The sequence below is a fragment of the Aptenodytes patagonicus genome, chromosome Z (genome assembly GCF_965638725.1).
Source record: "Aptenodytes patagonicus chromosome Z, bAptPat1.pri.cur, whole genome shotgun sequence".
In the NCBI taxonomy this organism is placed as follows: Eukaryota; Metazoa; Chordata; class Aves; order Sphenisciformes; family Spheniscidae; genus Aptenodytes; species Aptenodytes patagonicus.
In genome coordinates, this window is record NC_134982.1 from 26,451,893 (window position 1) to 26,474,094 (window position 22,202).

The 22,202-nt window shown below is 43.7% G+C and overlaps 1 protein-coding gene across 1 annotated transcript in view; it reads right to left on the minus strand.

Annotated features, from left to right (window-relative positions):
- The window catches only part of CMYA5 (cardiomyopathy associated 5), a 54,397-nt gene extending 33,983 nt beyond the window's left edge, over positions 1-20,414 (minus strand). The window contains exons 1-2 of the mRNA XM_076362961.1: positions 20,152-20,414; positions 335-12,197 (exon numbers count right to left, since the gene is read on the minus strand). Of these exons, the coding sequence (XP_076219076.1) occupies positions 335-12,197; positions 20,152-20,300 (12,012 nt within the window). The 5' untranslated portion in view covers positions 20,301-20,414. The remainder of the gene's footprint in view (positions 1-334; positions 12,198-20,151) is intronic.
- Between the last annotated feature and the right edge of the window lie 1,788 nt (positions 20,415-22,202).

Below are 22,202 nucleotides of genomic sequence, written 5' to 3' on the forward strand. Positions count from 1 at the left end.
CTCTTCCCATTTTTCCCCCTACACATACAAACCAGAACAAACTTAAACAGGTGAGCAGGCTAAAAGATGGAAAGTCTAGTAACAGCTACATATAAACAAGGTCATTGAAACTTATGAACAAATAAAAATATCAGCTTAGCAAGCCTAGGACTCTAGAGAATACCTTAATAAGTCTCCCTTCAAGATCTCTTACAGGTGTTTGGGAATAGTTTTTATTTTATAGATACTGTGATTTAGCCTCTGGACTGCTCTCTGAAGCCTCTCCCCTGACAACACAGGAGGTCTAGAGAAATTAGCTTCAGTAGCTCCTTCCCTCACCCAAATTAATTCTTACCTTCATCTTGGTTGCAGCATCATCTAGTGTTGTGACTTCATGGTCTTTATGTTCTCCAAAAATCTTGTCAATAGCAGATATTGGGCATTTGCAGTGGTAACAGTATGTGTCTGCTTGCACTTTCTTCAGTTCTCTTTGTGGGCTCTCAACTTGAGAAATGTTTGTTGCTGATTTTTCAGGATACATCACCACAAAGCCTGAATCTTCAAGCTCAATGGGTCTTCTTTGCTCTGGCGCATTAACAAATTCATAACTATCACCAACATGCTCAAAAGAGTCCCTGTCTTCAAATAATAGCTCCTCATGTGTGAATTGAGATGATATTTCATCTTGCAAAAGTTCTTCTTGTGTAATCACATCATAGTCCATTGACTCAGCAAGATCTTCATAAACATCGGGGTGCTGCTCTTCTCTTTGCAAGTCTGGCTTCTCTGTTTGCTGAATGGTAGGGACACGTGAAAGATTTTCCTGGGTATACTGATCATCTTCACTGTCTTCAACAGGAGTCCGGACATAGGGGACATATTTTTCCATTTCAGGAATTGCTGTTAATTCTTGCTGTTCTTCCTGCTTATTACTAGCTTCTTGATATGCAGCTCCCTGATAATCCACTAGTTGACTATACAACACGTGATGACTTGATTGCTCTGGCAACTCCTCAGTTGTTTCTACAGGTACATTTTCTTCTTCTCTTTGTTCAGTTGTATCACTTCTTGCACCTGAAAGAATGACTTTGTTTCCAAAAGGAATGGCATGCATTGGTTTACAAATTGTTGCTTGGATATCACTGTCAACATGGACTTTCTCTCTCTCCACAACACCCCTTTCTGGCAGAACCTCAGTTCTGACACGTTGAACATCACCAGACCCCTGCTTGTGTTTGTCCTCTGAACCCGGAACTGAAATTCCTCCACTAAAGGACTCATCCTCTGGTATCTGATCCTTTTGAGGCCCTATGGCCTTACTTGGAATTTCATCTTTAAGAATGTATTTTTCAAAATATATTCCTGTTCCGTCATCTGTGTCTGAATTTCTGCTAGGGAAAGACGCATTAGAATTACCACTTTCCTCATCAGAAGGAGACTCATCCTTTGTCTTTTCTCCTACTGCTTCTGCATAGAGGTCCTTGTATAAAAACGACAGAGCAGGTGGCTCCTCTAGAAGCTCTGGATTAACTGCAGCAACAGTGGTAGGGAACAACAGAGATCGTTCTAGCACTCCTTCTTCTGAATCAAAGAGTGGGGTTCCTGGTGACTTCCGTTCATCTTCTACATTTGTAAACTTTTTACTGCTAATATCAATTGATTTCTGCAGAGGTAAAGGTTTTGGAGCATCTGCATAGGACTGCATTTTGCTTTCTCCTTTCACAGTACCATAAAAGACTTCATCCAGATCCTCAAGTAAGGAAAATTCCTCTTGAAAAGTATCTACCTCAGCACTTTCTTTAAAAGACGTGGCTTCTTCCACAGGTTCATTGGGATCTTCTGTCACAGGAAACAATGAACTTGGTCTTTCAAAATGTGGCTTAATTGGGGATTTGTCATCAATCAATGTATATTTTTCAAAATAATCCATATCGGCCATACCATTATTAGGATCCAACACTGCATTATTATTGTTTTCTGGCAACACGGGATTTTCTTGTGTTTCTCCAGTTTCCTCAACATCATAATTTTTGACAAATTCTTTTAGTTCATGGCTTGCAGGCTTTCTCAACACTGAGCTTTCTGAAATTTCTGTGGTTGTTCCAGAAGCTAGGGCTCTATGGCCATCATCAGCTAATTTTCTTTTAAATGAAGGATTTGTTTCCAAGTATTCTAGTTTATCTGGCATGTGTTTACTTTCTTCTTGATCAACAGAAGAAATATGTGTAGGAGCATGAATATTGAGTATTTCATAACCTTCTGAAATTATATTAAATAGATCTTTTTGTTCAGTAGGCTCTGGAGCATGCTGACTGTCTTCTACAGCGCTCGCATGTTCCATTTCTTCCTCTTCTCCTCTCAGGTAATGTTCAGGCACTTCAGGCACTTTGTCTACCTCTGGATGCTGCATTGCTTCCATTTTTGTAGGGTTTCCAATTCTAGGTTCACGCTCTGGAACTTTGTCTGGACCTGGATTATCTCCTCCCAGAGATGATAAATCATACCTTTGTGCTCTGTGACTAGTTTCTGAGGACACTCTGTGGGAAATTTCACTTGACACTGAATCAGAAACTCTAAACATATCTCCTTTATTCTTTGTAGCATCATGAACTGTAAGTTCTGTGCAACTTCCAGCTGGGAATTGTTTTGATCCAAAATCAGAAGCTTCATTTGGAGAAAGTTGAATTTCTTGCCTGTTTACTTCTGTAGCTCTTATTGGACTAATTGAGCGAGCTTTCGCCTCTTCCACCAGCCAGCTAGCTAGCCCAAAAGATGGAATATCTGGATTCTGCTTTTCATCAGAACTAGAGCTAATGGACTTCATCTCTGCTGAAGAAAGGCTGCCCCATTCACCAGAATAATGCTGAGTTTTGTGTGTCACAGTTTCATAAACAAGATCTGATGAAACAGCTCCCAGATGCTCTAAGGATGTATGCTTTTGGTCTGCAAAATATGGTTGCATTTCATGTCTATCCTCTCCTTCAGTATCAATGCCTGAAACTATGCTAGGTTGCTTTCCAAGCATGCCTACTACATCGGATGAAGATGATGGAATATTTTGTTTCTCTGCATCATCAGTGAAAACCACTGATACTGACTTTTCGGGTAATGTACGAAAGGGTAGAAATGAATCTGATGACACTGCTTGCCGGTCTGCTACAGCAGTCACTTTTGACTCTGTGGTCACTGACCTTGGCACTGTCTGCACATCAGGTTGTATTTCTTGCTTATCCTGCTCAGTAGTGAATTTGGGGGGACTTCTTAGCTGCTCTGATGACAAATATTTTGTGTCCAACAAACGATCTTGAGATTCTTGCTCGTCTTGTTCTTGTGCGTGTGTTAGAGACATACTCTCCAACTGCACTGTCTTCAAGCTTGCTGATTTAGGTGAATAGAGCTGAATTTTTTGCAATTCTTTTTCATCATGTGTTGGAATTACACGTTTACGCTCTGATTGTGCAGACTGGGGAATAAGTGGCTGCACGCTTTGCTTTTCTTGTTCAGCAAGGGACCATGTGGGAACCAAATAATCAGAGGCTGGTTTTAAAGAAGGTGGAATTTCTTGCTGACATGTTTCATCAGCTGAATAAAACAGAACGGAAGGTTCAGACTCCAGTTTTGAAGATACAGTTAAATAATCTTGACTTTCTAGAGTTTCTGCTTTATCTGGAGAATATGAAAAATTTAATTGTTCAGATTCTAATTGCGCAGCTGTGTGGAAGTAACGTGGAGTCTGTTGTCTCTCTGTTTCAGGTAAAATTACATGTTCAGCCTCTGACTGTGCAGCCACAGGCAAATGTAGATGAATTTTTGTATTCTCTGCTTCTTTTCTAGCAAAGAAGAAACCTGATGCAGGCTGGGCAGTTTCTGTCTGCTCTGTTTTACAGTGGGTGTAAGATAAATCTAAGTGCTTGGGGGACAGGCCTCCAGTTACAGGTGAAGACTTTGGACTTCCTTCTGGTTTTGTTTCAGAGGCAGAATGTGAAACATCCAAAGGTACAGACACTGTTTGTTCAGTAAGAGGTGAATATGGTTGGCTCTCTGCTTCCGCAGTGGAAAAGGATAAATCTTGTTGTTTAGTTTCCAACTGAGCAGTTAGAGATGAAGTAGCCACAGTGTCTCGCTTTTCTGAACGCCCTGCTCGAAGCAGGGCTGCTTCATGCTTTTCTGCTTTGTCAGCAGGACTTAATAAATCTGATTGTTCAAAGTCTGGTTGTGCAGTTCCCTGCTCCTCAGTCCTGCCAAAGGTATATGATACAGGAGATGTTTCTGGTTGCTCTGTTTCAACAACAGAGCACTGCAAATTAACGCACTGCAGTTCAAGTTGAGCCCCATCCCTTTGCTCCATTTCACCCGTGAAATATGATGTCTCTGGATGCTCCAGCTGGGCACTCTGTGGTTGCTCTGCTTTGCCATAGGAGTGCAATAAATCTGGTGGTTTCATTCCATAAGTCTCTGCTTTGCCAAGAGAATATGACAAATCTGGACATTTTGATTTTAGTCGTTCCATTTGCAACTGCTCTGCTTTTCCTGTGGAATATGAAAAATCAGAAGGCACGAACCCTGCTTGTGCAACTTCCTGTTTTTCTGTTTTGCCAAGCGAATGTGATAAACCTGGTTGCACTAAGTCTAACGGTGAAGCTGGTTTCTGCTTTTCTTCACCAAGGGAGTGCAAAAAGCCAGGCTGGGCCATTCTGTTTTCCTCTAGTTTGCTGAAGGACTCCAAAAGCTCTGGCTGTTGCAGTACTTTTTGGGCAGGTTGTGAGTGCTCTGATTTGCCAACTGGATAGGATAAATCCATTTCTTCCACCTCTGGTTGTTCAGTTTCATGGTGCTCTTGTCGACCAATAGAATATGACAAATATTTTGATTTCTGTTGTGTAGCTTCCTCTTCTATTTCTCTAACAGGGTAAGATAGCTCTGGATGTCGCAACTCTGGCAATACCATTTCTTGTTCTCTTTTGCTAGAAAAATGCAACAAACCTGTATGTTCCAGTTCACCTTGCACAGTTTGCATTTCATCTGTTTTACCAAGGGCATGTGTTAAGTCTTGTTGCTCTAAGTCCATTTGTGTTGCTTCTTGTGACAGTGTTTTGCAAATGGAATATGATAAATTGGGAAGTTCCTGCTCTGGATGTGCCATTCCTTGTTGCTCTGTTTTTCCAATGGGATGGGGTGTTACAGGCTGCTCTGATTTCTGTTGTGTAGCCAGTGGCTCCTCTACTTTGTCACTGGAATACGACAAATCTGGATGCTCAACCTCTGGTTGTGCTGTTCCTTGCTGTTCTGTTTTGCCAGTGAAAAGCAGCAAGTCCTGATGCTCTACTTCCACTTGAACAGTTTGTGGCTGCTCTGTCTTCCCCGGGCAAGATGATAAATCTGTTTGTCCTAACCCAAGTTGTGTGGTTTCTTGTTGCTGTGTTTTATCAGTGGAAGATGATAAATCTGAATGCTCCAACTCTTGTTTTGCCATTTCTTGTCGCTCTTTTTTGCCAGAGGAATACAAGAAGTCTGGGAATTCCCCTTCCAGTGGGGCCCTATTTTGTTGCTGTGCTGTGTCACAAGTACTTGACAACATTGGCTGTTCCAATTTCAGTCGTACTGTTTCCTCTGGGTGTAATGCACAGCTTCCCCTCTCCTGTTTGACCTCCGGTTGTGCACTTTGTTTTTCTTCACTAACAGAAGAGGATAAATCAGGGTGCGGTACTTTGCCCATGGCATCTGAGACGGCTGGATGTTCAGACTCCAGTGGGGCAGACCGTGATGGCTTTGTTTTGACAAAAGAATGCAACAAATCGTGTTCTTTCAACTCTGGCTGTGTTGTTTTATGAGGTTCGGCTGTGCCAACAGAGAATGACAAATCTGCATATTCTGATCTTGCTTGGGAATTTTGCAGTCCTTCTGTTTTCCCCATAGAGCACTGCCGCTCAGGGTGTTCTGCCTGCATTCCTGCACCTTCCCATTGCTCTTCTTTGCTGAGAGATGATGAAAAATCACCCGGATGTTCCTGCTCTGGTTGAATCTTTTCTTGTCGCTGTACTGTGCCAGTGGAATGCAATAAATCCGGATACTCCAAACCCAGTTCAGCCATTTGAGGTTGCTGTGTTTCACCAATTGAACATGATAAATCCGTTAGTTCTGCCTCTGGTTGTATGATTTCATGGTGGTCTAATCTGCCAGCAGATAAATCTGAATGGTTTGATTTCGCATGTGCAGTTTCTTGTTCTGCCTCAGTAACAGAATAAGATAACTGTGAATGTCCCAATTCCGGCTGTGCTTTCTCTCCTTGTGCAGCTTTTTTGAAGGAATACAGGAAGCCTAGCGGCTCCTCTTGGGCAGTTTGTGCTCGCTCTGTTTTGCCAGGCCAAGATGATAGATCTGGTTTTTCTAACCCCAGTTGTGTAGTTTCTTGCATCTGCATATTATCAATGGAATATGATAAATCAGGATGCCTTGGCTCTGGTTTTGCCATTTCTCTTTGCTCTGCTTTTCCACTATGAGATGATGCATCTGGAGCTCCTAGTTTCTCTTTTGCAGCTTGTGGATGCTCTGCTCTGCTGACAGACTGTCCCTCATCAGGGCGTCCCAAGGCTGTGTGCTCCATCCCTCGCTGCCCCACTTTGTTGGTGGGGGAGGCCAAGTCTGTGTGGCCCAGCTCCAGCTGGGCAGGTGGGAGTTGCTCTGTTTTGTCACGAACATACAACACATCTGGCTGTTCCAACCCCAGCTGGGTCGTTTCTTGCACTTTGTCAAGGGAGCATGCTAGACCAAGGTGTTCGGGTTTCAGCTGTGCAGTCTGCAGTCCTCCTGCTTTGAAAATGGAATAAGGCAAGTCAGGATGTCCCTGCCCTGGCTCTGCCACTTCTTCTTCTTCTGCCATACCCACAGAATGGGCCAAATGTGGAATTTCCATTTCTGGCTGAACCATTTTCTGTTCTGCTTTTCCAAAGGGGTAAGTTAAACCTGTTTGCTCTGATTCTCGTTGTACTCTTCGTCGCACCTCTGCGTTGTCCAGAGAATATATCACATCAGCGTGTCCTGCCTCTGGTGGGGCCATTTCATCATCCAGCCTGTCAATGGAAAATGATAAATCTGGTTGTTCCAAGTCCTCCTGGGCATGTTTTAATTGCTCTGTTTTACCAGGAGAATGTGATAACTTTTCTTGCTCTAACTGCTGTTTTGTGGTTTGCCATTGCTCTTCTCTGCCAACAGAAATTTTTCTGTGTTTCTGATCCAACACTACTTCTTGTTGGTTTGTCTCATCAGTGCAACGTGACAAATCAGGATGCTTCATTTCCCATGGTGCAATTTCTGGCTCATTTGCTTTGCCAAGGGAATATGTCAAATCTGGATGTTTTGACTCTATTTGTGCAGTTGCTGGAGAAGGTCTTTTTCTGGCCATTTTAGGCAATTCTTGATATTCTGGATATTTTGAATCCAATTGTGAAGTTTCTTGCTGGTTTTTTTGGCCATCAGAACATGTCAAATTTGAGTATTTAGATTCCACTTCCATACTTTCACCTTGTGCTGCATCACCCAGGGTTCCTGGTGAGTCCAAATGTTCTGACTGTCCTTGCGTTTCTCCCACAGAGTGAGAGAGTTCTGGATGTCCTGACTCCTGCACTATGGTGTCACCTGGTTTTGCTTCACCACTGTTGCACGAAAAATCTGGATGTTCCATCACCAGTGGTGCAGTTTCTTGTTGCTTCAAACAAAATGGTAAGGTTGGATGTTTCAACTTTTTTTGTTGTTCAGCTTCGTGAAAGGAATATGACAAATCTGGATATTCTGAACTCACTTCCATTTCCAGTGGAGCTTCTTTTCCACTGGAAGATGGCAAAAATGTTTGCTCCAGCTCTGGATGTACTATTTCTTGTTGCTCAGTTTTGCCAGTAAAACTTGAAAGAAATGGTTGCTTTGATTTTTGTTGTGTCATTTCCTCCTGCATTTCTGTACTTACATAGAATGTCTGTTCTGGATATGCTGGCTCTGTTTGCATTTCTTCTTGCATTTGTTCACTGAAAGAATATGGCAAAGACAGATGCACTAACTCTGGTTGAGCTGTTTCTTGCTGTGCCAAATTAATTTGTTCTATGACCTGTGGCTCTTCTTTCCCCCAGGTTTCTGACAAATCTGAATACTCCATTTCCATTTGCATAGCTTTTTGTTGGGCTGTTTCCTGCTGTTCTAGCTCTCTCTGTTGTTCTTTTTGTTCCATTCTGCCAAAGGAATACGATACATCTGGCTGGGCCACATCCAGTGGTGTGGTTTCCTGTTCCTGACTACCAGCAGTGGAACAGGAGGGAAGCAACTGCTCCTGCTCCAGTTGTGCCATTTCCCAGGTCTTTTCTCTGTCAGTCGAATGGGAGGAGCCCAAAGATCCTGACTCCACTCCTTCTTGCATTACTTCTCCAGTGGTAAATGAGAAATCCTTATTTTCTGAAGCTAGTTGTACATTTTCATGTTGCTCTGCTTCACTAATGAAACATGATGGCTCTGGACCTTCTAAGTCTTTTTGTACAGCTGCTTGTGCTGTTTCTCCATGGGAAGATGGCAAATCTGCTTTCTCCAACTTTGGTTGCAATATTTCCTGTTGTTCTGTTTTGCCAGTGGAATATGTCATCTCTGGCTGTTCTGTCCTCAGCTGTGAGGTTTTATGTTGCTGGTTTTTTCCTGTCGAGTATGATAGAACTGGATGCTCTGAACGCAGTTGAGTAGTTTCTCCTTGCATCCCCTTGGCACGGGAATACAGCTTAACTCCAGGTTGTGAATCCTTCTGTACTGGCTGTGGCTGTTCTCCTTTGTCACCAAAATATGACATAAGAGAATTGTCCACATCTACTTGTGCCAATTCTTGCCGCTTTGTTTTATTTGTGGGATATGGTAAATCTGAACGTGCTGTTTCCAGATACCCAGTTTGCTGTGTCTCAGCTCTTCCGGTGGAATCAGATATATCTGGATGTACCAACTGGAGTTCTGTAGTGTTTTCTTTCTCTGCTTCTTCCATCAAACATGAGAAATCTGAAGGTACCAGCGCAAGCTGTGCTGTTTCTTCTTGCTCTGCTTTTTCAGCGGAATAAGACTCTGGCTCTTCCAGTTCAAAAGGAACAGATTTTTGTTCTTCTGTTTCTTCCCTGGAAAACAAAAACTCCTGGTGTTCCATTTCCAGTTGAGCACTCTCCGATTCCTCTGTTTCTTCCCCAGAAAAAGAAAAGTCGGGATGATCCATCTCCAGCTGTGCACTCTCCAACTCCACCATTTCTTCTCTGGAGTATGACAAATGTGGGTGCTCTGTCTCCAGTTGGGTTCTCTCCAATTCCTCTGTTTCTTCCCCGGAAAAAGAAAAGTCGGGATGATCCGTCTCCAGTTTTGCACTCTCTGATTCCACGATTTCTTCTCTGGAGTACGAGAAATCTGGGTGCTCTGTCTCCAGTTGGGCACTCTCCAATTCCTCTGTTTCTTCCCCGGAAAAAGAAAAGTCGGGATGATCCATCTCCAGCTGTGCATTCTCCGACTGCACTATTTCTTCTCTGGAGTATGAGAAATCTGGGTGCTCTGTCTCCAGTTGGGCACTCTCCAATTCCTCTGTTTCTTCCCCGGAAAAAGAAAAGTCTGGATGATCCATCTCCAGCTGTGCACTCTCCGACTGCACTATTTCTTCTCTGGAGTACGAGAAATCTGGGTGCTCTGTCTCCAGTTGGGCACTCTCCAATTCCTCTGTTTCTTCCCCGGAAAAAGAAAAGTCAGGATGATCCATCTCCAGCTGTGCACTCTCCAACTGCACTATTTCTTCTCTGGAGTATGAGAAATCTGGGTGCTCTGTCTCCAGTTGGGCACTCTCCAGTTCCTCTGTTTCTTCCTTGGAATATGAGAAATCCAGGTGCTCTGTCTCCAGTTGGGTTCTCTCCAATTCCTCTGTTTCTTTTGTGGAAAAAAGCAATTCTGGATACTCTGTCTCCAGTTGGGCACTCTCTGATTCTTCTGTTTCTTCCCTGGAATATGAGAAATCTGGGTGCTCTGTCTCCAGTTGTGCTCCCTCCAATTCCTCTGTTTCTTTTGCGGAAAAAAGGAATTCTGGATACTCTGTCTCCAGTTTTGCACTCTCTGATTCCTCTGTTTCTTCCCTGGAATATGAGAAATCTGGATGTTCTGTCTCCAGTTGTGCACCTTCAGATTCCTCCATTTCTTCCCTGGAAAAAGAAGAGTCTGGATGCTCCATCTCCAACTGTGCACCCTCCAATCCCTCTGTTTCTTCCTTGGAATACGAGAAATCTGGATGCTCTGTCTCCATCTGTGTTCTCTCCAATTCCCCAATTTCTTTGCTGGAATATGAGAAACCTTGATGCTCCACCTCCATTTGTGCACTCTCTACTTGTTTGGTTTTTTCAACGGAAAAATCAGGGTGATCCAAATCTACTCCTTTATTTACAGCTGAACTTTTCTGAGTTTCTTGTGTTTCTGTGTGAACAGGATATGAAATGCCAAAATATTTAGAATCTATCTTTTCAGGAATAGGTAAATTTAGTTTAATTCCTTGCTCCTCGGATTCTGTTTTCTTCTTTAAGTGAACATTTTGGGTTTCTGGTGGTGGGGTCTTTTGACTCTCTTTTTTTTTAGCAGAATACAATAGACCTGAATGCTCAGTTTCTGACCGTGCAGTTGTTGATGAATGACACTCAGTTTCTTGCTTCTCTGTTTCATCTACAGAATGCGGTAATAGCACATATTCAGACTCAGATTGTGGAGTTTCTGATGACTGAGGAATATCCCCCTGTCTTGTTTCAGCTAGAGTAGAATATTTGGGTTTAGCTGATGGAGCACTAGGTAAGTAAGACTGAACTGCTGACTTCTGTGCTTCCCTCTCAGGATGTTCTGACATGGATGCTGTAGGAAAAATAGGTTGGGTGCTTTGTCTACCTAATTTATTAATAAAATCTGCTGAAACAGACTGTGGTGCAGAAGTGGGCTGAATTTCCTGCTCCGTTGGTTCATCCAGAAGATCTGATGCTATCAGCAGGGATTGGTCTGGTTTCTTGTTTGCAGTTTCAGCTGAAGGAAGCAGCACTTGTTTCTCTGATTTAGCATCAGACTCCAATGAAATGGAGGTTGATTGCTCTGTTATTGACGCTTTGGCTGCAGGTGAATAACTTTGCTGCTTCCTGGCTTCTTCAGGAGGGCAGGACTTCAGTGACTGTCCTGATACCTGATTTGGAATCTCCAAAAGAGACTGTCTGTCTTTTCTTTCTTCATGTTGAAGTGCGGTTTCTGCACCAAAGCTTGAAAGTCTGCTTGGTTTATCTTCCATTTTAATGGGTTTAATATTTTCAGATGAAACATGATCTTTATTAGTAAGCTGTTTTTCAAGAGGTGTTGTTGGTGAAGAATAGCTTTGATTTGCATGTGCTGTGGGTTGCTGTCTTTGCTTCCTTCTTCTCTCCGATGGTGTTTCAAGATTTCTACTTCTTGCTCTCTGGAAAGGTTTTGGATGTGTTGCTTCTGAAAGTAAACTGAACTTCTGCGATCTTTCTTTTACTGATGTTTCAAGGAACTCTTCAGAATCTCCTGAAACTGAGCTACTTCTCTGGATTCTGGCTTTCTCCAATGTTTCAGGGGCTGGCTCAGTCCCTCCAAAAATTGAGTTGAACAGCTGGATTCTAGCTTGTACTGGTCCTCCAAGGATCGGCCCTACTTTTCTCAGTTTGCTTTCTCTAAATATTGATCTTATCGGAGCACGCTTAACTGGCTCTTCTGTGATGTTCTCTAGATCTTCTTTGTCCTCCAACATTTCCTCATCTGTGTCTTGTGCTTCCACCTGTTCAATGTTCAACACGGAGCCCTGCACATCTCCTAGAACAGTTCTCGGTTCTTGTCTCTGCATTCCAGAAGAGTCACGTTTCTTACTGCCCTGGCCTCCCTTCAGGTTTGTAGCCATCAGCACCCTATTTGAAGACTTACGCTTCCTTTTCCGAACAATCTTACCTTCATCCATAATAAAGATAACTTTTCCTGGAGGAGAACCTACTGGTGAACTTTCCATACTGTAAAGATCAGAAGTTGTACTAGTTTCTGAGGCCCAGGGAGTAGAAGATCTGCTTGAGCAGGTTTCCCAGGTTATCCCACTATCTTCACTTTGAACTGTTACCATAGAAAAGGAAGGGTTAGTCATGATGTACTGCAGCTTGGGTTTCACATCTTCGCTTTGGATAAGATCTTTTAAACTGAAAAAAAAAGAAAGAAAAAAGAACAAGAAAAAAAAGCCATAAAATCACACAACAAATAAAATTATCGCAAATCTAAATTTTTGCATTAAAGCAAAAATACTTTTCAAAGTTGTAAAAATACTGCATGTGCATAAATTTTGAAACACAAGCATAAGCAAAGTCATATTTCATCTGACAAATGTATTTTAGATAACTTTTTGTAAAGCTGCATGTTGCAAGGTTAGTTCAATGAAGGAAAGGGGTTTTTACATGCTCTTGACAATGCAGGAAAAACAGTCTTTGATCTGACCTTGTTTTGCCAGTGTGAGACTGAGCTGATTCGGGGGCTACTCTCCAGTGCCTGGTAATCTCACAGTATAATTTAAACCTTGCATTAAACACAAGATACTGTGTTTTAATAGCGCCCACACTTGCTTTGCCTAAGTGTAAATGATTATACAATGCTCAAAGGGGTAGAGAATCTATCCACTAGTTTGTTACCAAGTTCTCATGTGTTTCATCCTCTAAGCACTCTACATATTTAACAAAGTAATTTAGAATACATTCAACAATAAAAATATACTAAGCCCTCCCCAAATGAAATAACAATGTTTTATTAAATCTAACCTTAAACCTTATGATGTGCAATCAGTACACCATCATATGCTGCAATTAAATCTCTCTCAGTTAAAAAAAAAAAGGCTGGAGAAACGTTTTCTAGGAAGCGTTAGGAAAAAAAAAAGTCTTAGAAATAAGAGTGTAAAGAATTGCAAAAGCAATTAAAAGACATAATATTATTTTTTAAAAAGTATTTTCAGGGTTACAACAATTACTTCAAAAAAGCATAGAAAAGGTAATCATAACACTCAACTCCAGTATTTCTTGAGTAAACAGTAGTTCATTTAGGGAAATCGTGTTAGTAGCTGATGGAAAGAAAGGCAGAGTATCTGCTGGCAAAGGCAGAGGCCTCAGTACAGCAGAAGAAGTAGTGAAGTCTCTGTCACTCCCATGGAAGGATGCAAACCTACGGCCACACAAGGTCCTACTTCCACTGAAAAGAGGGAAGGGTCACTTTCCAGGTGATTAGGATAAAGCACTTCTTCAGGAAGAGTGAAGAAATCTGGCTCCTGACCATGGGATCAGAGAAGCAGAACCTGTCTGACTGACTGCCACAGGCTGCGACCCAGCACCCCGCGGGAGCCAGAGATGCCTGCAGGCTGCAGAGGTGGGGGACACCCCTGAGGAGCAGTCCAGAGGGTGCCAAGCACCTGGCAGAAGGCAGAGGTTTTTGAAGGAGGAGCAGAGGAAATCCTGAGGAGAGCCATAATCACTCCATCAAGCAAACTCTCCGAACTGTAAGGTTTTTGTAAAGGGCTCTCAGCAAAACCGTCAGCGCCTATCAGAAACAAAAAAGTAATCCTGATACTAGCAGTGCTGGCCTTATCTTTCCATGAATTTGCTCTCCAGAGCACAGCACAAGAAGGGCTGCCCTGGGCTGAGCCCATGCTGAGGTCCATGCAGACTGATGCACACAGCATCTCATCTCTGGTGTCCTCAGTGCCAACTGAAGACTGAAGTCACCCTGCGGGACAACAGCCCGACCAGGAGGTTGTGGGACAACACGGTATTAAAGTCCAGTGATGGCACTTAAAGCCAGTTGTGGTGACTGGGCTGGCCTGGAGACTGGGACTAGCAGGACAGCTTGGACTAAAGCCCACAATTCAAAGCAAGTCTGACAGTGCAATACTAAATAATCACATCTTAGCCAAAAAAAACCCCAAGACCAGCCCTCAAACAAATACAAAACCTCAGCATGTACAGCTGATTATCTGCCTTGGTGTAGTACTCTATAGCAAGGCTAGCTCCATAAGGTAAGATTTACAGGTTCGAGGAAAAGGCAAAGCAAATAAATCTATACCAATTTTGCTGCTAGCTTTTTCTTTGCCAGTTTCATAGCTTGGCATTAGGTTGACTTGAGCATAGCAAAATAAAATACAATAAAATAAATCAATAGCAATAGTACTAAGGAAGCTTTCCGGTCTTATTCGAGTCCACAACAACAGATGCCTAATTTTTTTTAGATTTTTCAAGTTCTAAATAACCCTCATATATTTTTTAACCTATTTTTCTGCACTACCTGGTATTATTAAATAAAACCCCATGCAGAACAGAGCAGCACTCCCACTTCAGCTGATATTAGTGAATAAGAATGGGCTGCCCTCGTCCTGCCTATGCAAAAAGCTTGCATTAGTCACATCATTTCCAAGGTTGCGGTCACAGTCCATATTCCTCTATAGTGCAATGAAGTGGTGCTTTATATTTTTAAGACCAGAATGAAAGACACGTAATTCAAGCATTTTCTCCCAATATACTTCCACATGCTGCCCTAGTTTTGTATACAATTTGCACGCTGTGCAGTAGTAGCTGAAAGACTGCCCCTCTAGTCAGAGGAAGTGTCTGCTATTGCAAAAAGACGTTCACAATGTTTCAGCTCCATAAATGCAGATGTGAAGCCACTGACATCCAGGGGGGAAAGCCAGTGCTGCCTTTTTTCCACATAGATATTTCACACCCAATCCTGTCGGCACGCATGCCATCAGTCTGTTATTTCTGTGCTAGGACATTGGCTCAAACCTTTTATAATTCTTGAAGACGTTGACAACTGGTTTTGTGCTTCCTGTCATAATAGCTCAAAACCAGATTTTTCTTATTGCCTCTTCCTGCTTCTCACATTCCTCTGCTTCTCACTACGACTTCCGTGCTGTGTCTGCTGGGATTTCAAGTTTCCAGTCTAGCCCGGCAGGCTGGGCACACGTTCCCTTATATATCATACTAGGGAAGAGTTTTCACCTCCCCAGCTGCCAGAGCAATCGTGTTCAGACATGCTGAGTGAGGTCTGTCCATCTGTGCTACACTAGCACCATCGCAGAGAAGTACAGCCAGCCCATCAGCTTTCTAAAATCCTCCAGAGCCTCCCTTCATCCACTTCACATCAGACCTTGTCACTCCTGGTATCATCAAAACTTGTTGCTGTTTGCTGCGTAACACCTTGCAAGCTGAAAACACCACAGATAAAATGGCCGAGATGTCAAGCTGTGGCGATGGCCTGCACTGACAGGACCTCTTATCCCCTGAAGGCTCCTACCTGAACCCTGCAGGCACAGTGCAGGGGAGGTGGAAATCGGTACTGGCCAGCTTGCCTTCCCAGTTGAAGGAAATATTTTATTTTTCTGTGTTTGTGTTTTTGTTCTGTACATTCCTGTAGTTTCTGCCTTTACCACGCTGCCCCTTTTCCCTGCAGCAATCAGTATGCTCAGCGAGGTCTCTATCGGTCTGCATTTCCCAGGGCTATAGCTCATCCATCTCCTTCTCCAGGGTAAGAGAATTAGGAGCTACAGAAAGTCACTATTTTAAACCCAGCCTTTCACTTGTTAACCTACTGCTAACTTCCTTCAGTGTTAATAAATGCCCCTTCTGGCAACACAGTGGCTCATGCATGTGTCCAAATTCAAATGAATAATTATCTAAAAGCAGTAAGACTGCTGCTTGCACTGTTGCAAAGCTGATTTTTGTTAGGAGTAGCTGGGAGCTGGGCCCGTCTCAGACATTTTGTTCCATCCTTGATGCTTGCAAATGCCTGGGAAGAGACGCAACCCGCTGCGGTGCTGGTCTCTTTTCCAGACGTCAGGTCATGGCATGGCCTGGTGGCGTTGCCGGTCACAGCTTCACAATGCTGCTTGAGAAACCACAGCAGCTCCGTGCCTCCGCTGTCTGCCTTGCTCCTGCATTCTGGATTCTCCACTGTACAGGTCGTGGAGGGAGAACAGGTATTGAACAAACACTTTGGTCTCGGTGGGAGACTTCATTTACACAGTGATTTAATCACTTTGTTGAGACCTAACAGGGAACTTCTTAAAGTCTGAGTGTTATTTTAGATCCAAACTGCAATCTAGACCTTTACCAGGGATTCAATATTATCTAAAAGGCTGAAGAGAAACAAAACACGGAGTGAAGTGTATTTCCTGGTTGCAGCTGCCAGCGGGGGCTGGGATGTGGGGTGGGTTCACCAGCTGCACCTCTCCCCGCTGCAACGCCCCCACCTTGACGCTTCGCCCCGTTCAGCAGCTCCCGGTGCCCTGTAGCTTGAGCCTCTGCCCCGCTGCACGGGGCGCTGGAAAGCCTCTGCTTCCCGCTGCTCTCACCTTCCCCGTGCACACGCCTGCAGCCGGCGGCGGACAAACAGCCCTGCCAGCCCCTTCCACCCTGGCCCCAGGCAGGCGCTGCCTCATCTAGGAAACTAAAATCACACACCCTTTCCCCCCGTCTGTCTTTCTTTGCTTTGGAGAGAGTATGGCAAACTTTTCTTTGGGAAGACAAATCCCCAGTGGCTTCCCTTCCCATTTGCCATCATTCCACTCCTTCGCTCTCCTGGATGCTGCAGCATCCCCCACGTGGCGGGCTGCCCCCTTCTCCGCTTTGCTTCGCTTCCCCTTTCATCCTTTTTACCACTCTTCCTAAGCTAGACTTGGCTCTGAAGCTTCCACACCTCTGATATTCTTGTGGAAGGACTGCTTCATTTAAAAAAATAAAAAAAATAAAAAAAATTTCCAGAACTCCAGGACTTTCTCCCCATTTCCTGGTCTTAGGTTATCACTAAATGAATAGGTAACATCAGCCCCATACCCATTCCAGGCAAACCAGGTACCTGGGAACACATACAAATTGGCTGCAGAGTCATTTTTATGTAAGCCCTGCACACAGACACATCCAGAGACCTTCCCACTACAAAAGGAAATCAGCTGGGAACGGTCCAAGAGACAGAACTGTGTCAGAGCAGCTCACCCATCACGTAGTTGTTAGAGACTCGGATATTCCAGTGGTTACATAAACCAGTTAACCAGTAAAGTATCTTCCTGTAGCTAGACTTTAATCTCACCATTATCAATACAAAAATACCTATTAACTTCATACTCATTTGCCTTAAAACACACAATACATGCTTTCAAAATATTTTCCCCGTTTAGATGATTAATTCTACATGGAGCCTGAAACAAAAGACATCATGCTTTCAAAATATTTTCCCCGTTTAGATGATTAATTCTACATGGAGCCTGAAACAAAAGACATCTGCCATGATCTGTCTATCTCAGATAGTAAAATGCCCAAAGGCAAGAAAATATTGCATGAACCCTCTGAAGATCAGTGGGTTATTCATGCTGACAAGGACATGATGCCTTATCCCATCTTTGTAATAGGTTCTGATGCCATGTGTTAGTCTCATTACTTGCATAAAAACCTATGTTAGGAAACCAAATTATTTGAAGATTACATCAAAAGGGTAATAAAGATGTGAAACACAAACTTTTCTGCTTTTTATGTGCATGCACCATAATTTTGGAGCAAGTCATAAGTTCTGCTGCAGCTTTTGGGATTTTACTCCCTGCAGCTGCTGCAGAGGAACCGGTGTGGAAGCAGAGTGGGTCCATCAGGGCGCAGGGGTTAGTGTCCTGGGGAAACACCAGGGTCCTTCTGCTTCTGTCATGGGCACTTGCTGACCTTGGGCCAGACATCTTGCTGATAACTCTTTTATAAAATAGGAATGAGGATATTTAGCATGCTTGAAAGATGGAAATAGGAGCCAATGGGGAATTTCCCCGCTGACTGCAACGTTGTACAACCAGGTGCTGTTCAACTGCATGCAGAGGAGGAAGACAAGCAGCAGAGAGCTTGGGGTTGTTAAAAATAAATCAATGACGGCAGGGTGCAGGACAGGCTGTCTTCAGACAAGTTTGCATATTGGTTACATCTCCTCTAAGCCACATTTTCAACACACACATGCGCGCACTCTCTCTCTCTCTCTCTCCCCCCCCCCCCCCCCCCCGCAACAGGGACTTGAAAACCTGTTTGTCAACAAATAGTTAGCTTACAGCCTGAGTAAGTACGTCTCAGAGGCTTGGCCCGGCTGTTTGTGCTTAGCCAGCACCTCCCAGGAGCTCTGCCCAGGCACTCAGGCCGTAAGCTCAACAACCATGCTGACATTTGCAACAACAAAATTTAAGCATTTAAAGAATCAGTTTCATTTAACTTTACTAAGCTATTACTGAGCACTTGGTGCAGCTACAATATCTGTGCCAAACCCCAAATTTAACACCTCCTTTAGCCTAATTAAAATAATAAAATGGATTTAAATATACTCAGTTACCACTGAGCACAGCTGCTAAAAACCTCTCCAGTAGACTCTGACCTCTGTTATTAGTAAGACAGTTAAGGATAGAGATGAACTCTGCAATTCTTAATATAACTGAAAGCTAAAGGGAATGGTTGCTGTGATTTAATTAAGCGGTGAGATGCAGTACCCAAGTTTGCATTGCAGAGGCTGCCAGCCAGAAGCAAGACCTAGCTGTGGGGAGCTGCTAACAGGCACCCATGGAGAAGCCATCCTCCTAGCGCGAGCAGCGAACAACTGCAAGGCTACATAGATTTTCCTCCCTTTAAGGGAAAAGTTAGCCATTTCCACTTATGTTTTACAATTTCAGTTTTATTATTAGCCATTTAATTGCACATTGCATTTAAAAATATCCAGTCAGTTGAGTTTTAGCTGTCTGCAGTGAGTAGCTCCACTCCACTGCCTTCAGCTGGTTTTCTTGCAGGGTTGCACCCATGTGCAAGCAGCGTTTATCAGCACGTAACCCCTCTCTCTGCCGGTACAGGACTGAAGAGTCAACATCTCCCTCAGGAGAAAAGCAGTGTTACACACCAGGGGTGTCCCCTGACTTCTTTGGAAAACCAGCTCTCTCTTCCCTCTGCGAGGAGGTTTTCCTACAGTCCCGGGCTACATTTCCCTGTTTGACTTTCATTCCCGCAGCACTCGGGGTGGTTTAGCCTGCACAGAGCCTCCCCGCCTCTTTTCTGCCATCTTTTTGTCTCCCAGTGACCATCAGCAATGCTAGAAAGCACTTTGAACTATGATACACCCAGAGCGGTTTGTCGACACAGGATGGCTCCACAGCACTGAGGTTTTAGGAACTGTATGACCCAAATTTCTTAAAAAAATGGTTTCTGGAAATACTTTAAACTGTCAACATTAATGTCTTTGGTTCTTCCTACAGTATCCACCCAAAACTGATAGGCTTCACTCAAGACAAGGAAGAAATCTTGCAACACAATACGTGCCAGGGGACTCTCAGGCCTCACGGTCTCTTTTTGAAACCACCAGCGCTGGCACGGCCAGAGGAGTCCACCTGCGTGGATCAGGTTGCAGACGCCTCCGCATCCTGCGCAGGACCAGGGCCATGCGCTGGGCACCGGGCCACTGTCTTGCTCGTTATTTTCCTGATGGTAGGAGTGCATTAGGACAACAAACTGTTTCTGTGCAAGAGTTATTAAGAAAAAAAAATTTTAAAAAAATCAAAGTGATAAAATATTCCTCATCGCAACCCCAAAAATCAGCCACACAAATCATGATGGGCGGTGGCGAGCACATACAACAAGATTTTCCTTTTTTGGGGAAGAAGAAACTGAAGAGGGAGGGACAAGCGGGAAGGGAGAAAGGGCCATAAAAAGGAACAAATTTCAATGTGCCATTACAATCTTTGACCATTTTCTCCCTGACAAGCAAATCTGCAGAGCATTTTAGATCGATATGTGACAAAGAGTCAGCCAGAGAGGGAGGAGCAGAGGGAGATGCCACTTGAGCTGGCACGCCAGAGGATCTTTAAATAGAAAAGCTTTCAGGGAACTCAGGGCAGGCGCTTACTGCACAAAACCTAATTACCTCCATACCCATCTGAAACACCCCCCATTAACAGCCGCCCCCCCCCCCCCTTTTTTTAATCTGCAGCAGCTGGGGAAGGGAAGGAGGAAAGGCACTAAAACCAGCACCAGCCCCCAATCCTGGCATCCCCCCTGGCTTGTGCTTTGGGATGAAGCTGCCAGCTCCCCCCAAGGCTGCGAGTGCCTGGGGAGGCAGTACCTGTTAGTCAGCTCTTCTGCTTCCTCCGGATCCACAGCCTCCTCCTCCTCTTCTTCCTCTTCCTCCTCCTCCTCCTCTTCTTCTTCATCCTCTACAAAGGACGAGGTCTCAGAGGCCCTGTCACACTCGGCGCCGCGGTACCCCTCCATGCCCTTCCCAGCTCAGGCCCTCGCCGGTGATTTTTACCCCCGACCCTGTCCTCCCCAGGGTTGCCTGAAGCAACTGTCATCCCCAGCAGCTCTCGCTTCTCCTGACTCAGGGCAGTCTTTAAATAGAAGGCAGCAAACTTACAGCGCCAGGTCGCTGCTGGTCCTACCCTGGGTCCTAGCACCAACCGGGTGCCAGGACACGTGGCAAAACCCGATGGCCATCTATCCAGCTGCTCGCCCCCTTGGCCTGCCCGCCGCTGCCGATGGGGTGTTTTTACAACAGAGATGGTGCAGCCAGGCAGCAGCAGTGAGGAAGGGGCTGGGGCCCCAGCAGACCTTCCCAAGCCACTTCTAGCCAATTTGGGGTGGACGGCAGAGATGAAGCGGAAGGAGAGTTTTCTTGTGGCCCCAAAAAAAGGTGCATTTAGCATGTTCAAAAGCAAGTTTCAGCCCTGAGCACACCAGGGGACCCAGAGTGCCTCAAATTTGAGCTAGAGAAGTCAAATACAGTTACAAGTGGATGAGCCTAGGGGACACGCCTGTAGTAATTAATACTGTACCGTAAGAGGTATCGGAAGCACTGTAGTTTTTAACAACACAGAGGGAATATATTTGACCACCCAAATTTGTCGATGTGTTGAACCACAGGACATTTCAAATTTCCTCTTTGAGGAATTGTTGACTTGAACCAATTTTAATTTAAAGCAAAGACAAACTACATTACCATGTAGGGTTTAGGTTAAGCCATGTTTACCCTTTGTTATTCTGCATTTCACATAAAATGCAGTGCTTTTCACAGACAAAATGGAAGTATTTCCAACCTGTACTAGCCAAAGTAATGACTTTTTTTAAAATTATTTTTTAGAAGAGGGAGAGAAGCACCAAAACTGACTCTAAATAAATAACTTCCAAGTTATTTCAGGTATAAAACATTGTATACACTGTATAACTCTAATCCCATTTTTTCTTTTTTTTGTTCTTCAAATAAATAGCTGGTTATAAATCAATCAGTGAACTCTTCCTTGTGTTATAAGTACAGAAACACTCAAGCAGGTATTTCTGAGTACAAGCTTTCTCTGCAATGCTAAATTAAAATTCTACTGACAGATTCACTTGAAGTAAAATATTTCCTAAAGAGTACGTATAGATAAAACTTGTCTGCTTTCTTGACCTACTCACTGAGGTACACAATTTACAAGGTCAGAACATAATTTCTCAAAGAAGTGTACTTGAAACAGATACTAACTTAAACTCCAGATTTTAACAGGAGCACAGAGACAGTGTACACAGCACAATGAAATTTAAGGTAGAGGACTTCACATTCTTTACACACGGAAGACAAGAGCATTACAATCTTGTAGAAAAGCTTATATACGAAGCATACATATATTGCACAAGTTTTGATTCGGTCTTCAGCACAGCAAGAGGAAGGTGAGTACCCTTTTAGCAGAACCTCTTCAAATTACTTCCAGACCTAGTGCTCTCCCTTCTGTACTTCCCACAACTTAATTTGACCTATAAGTTGACCAAAATAGCATATTCTTTCATGCTCTTCCTATAAGCATCATACTGTGTAAAATCAATGAGGGAAAGATTTATATCAAAACACACAAGGATTAGAGAAAACAAGACAAACATAACAAAAACAAACACTACAAAATACACGTGAGATAACCCAGAGCAAGCAGAGTCCATTAAATCAAGACTGACATTCTCTGATGGACTTAAATTTAACACCAAATATACTGTGAATTGTGTCCACTGACCCAAGATCAAGTAAAGCATTGGTTTCAAATAAGCATTTGGGACAGTATTGACAAACACTAACTTCAGGTTATCTACAAATTGTCTTACATCCTTTTATCATGGCTGCCCATTTCTCCCAAATAAGCCTGTCACCCT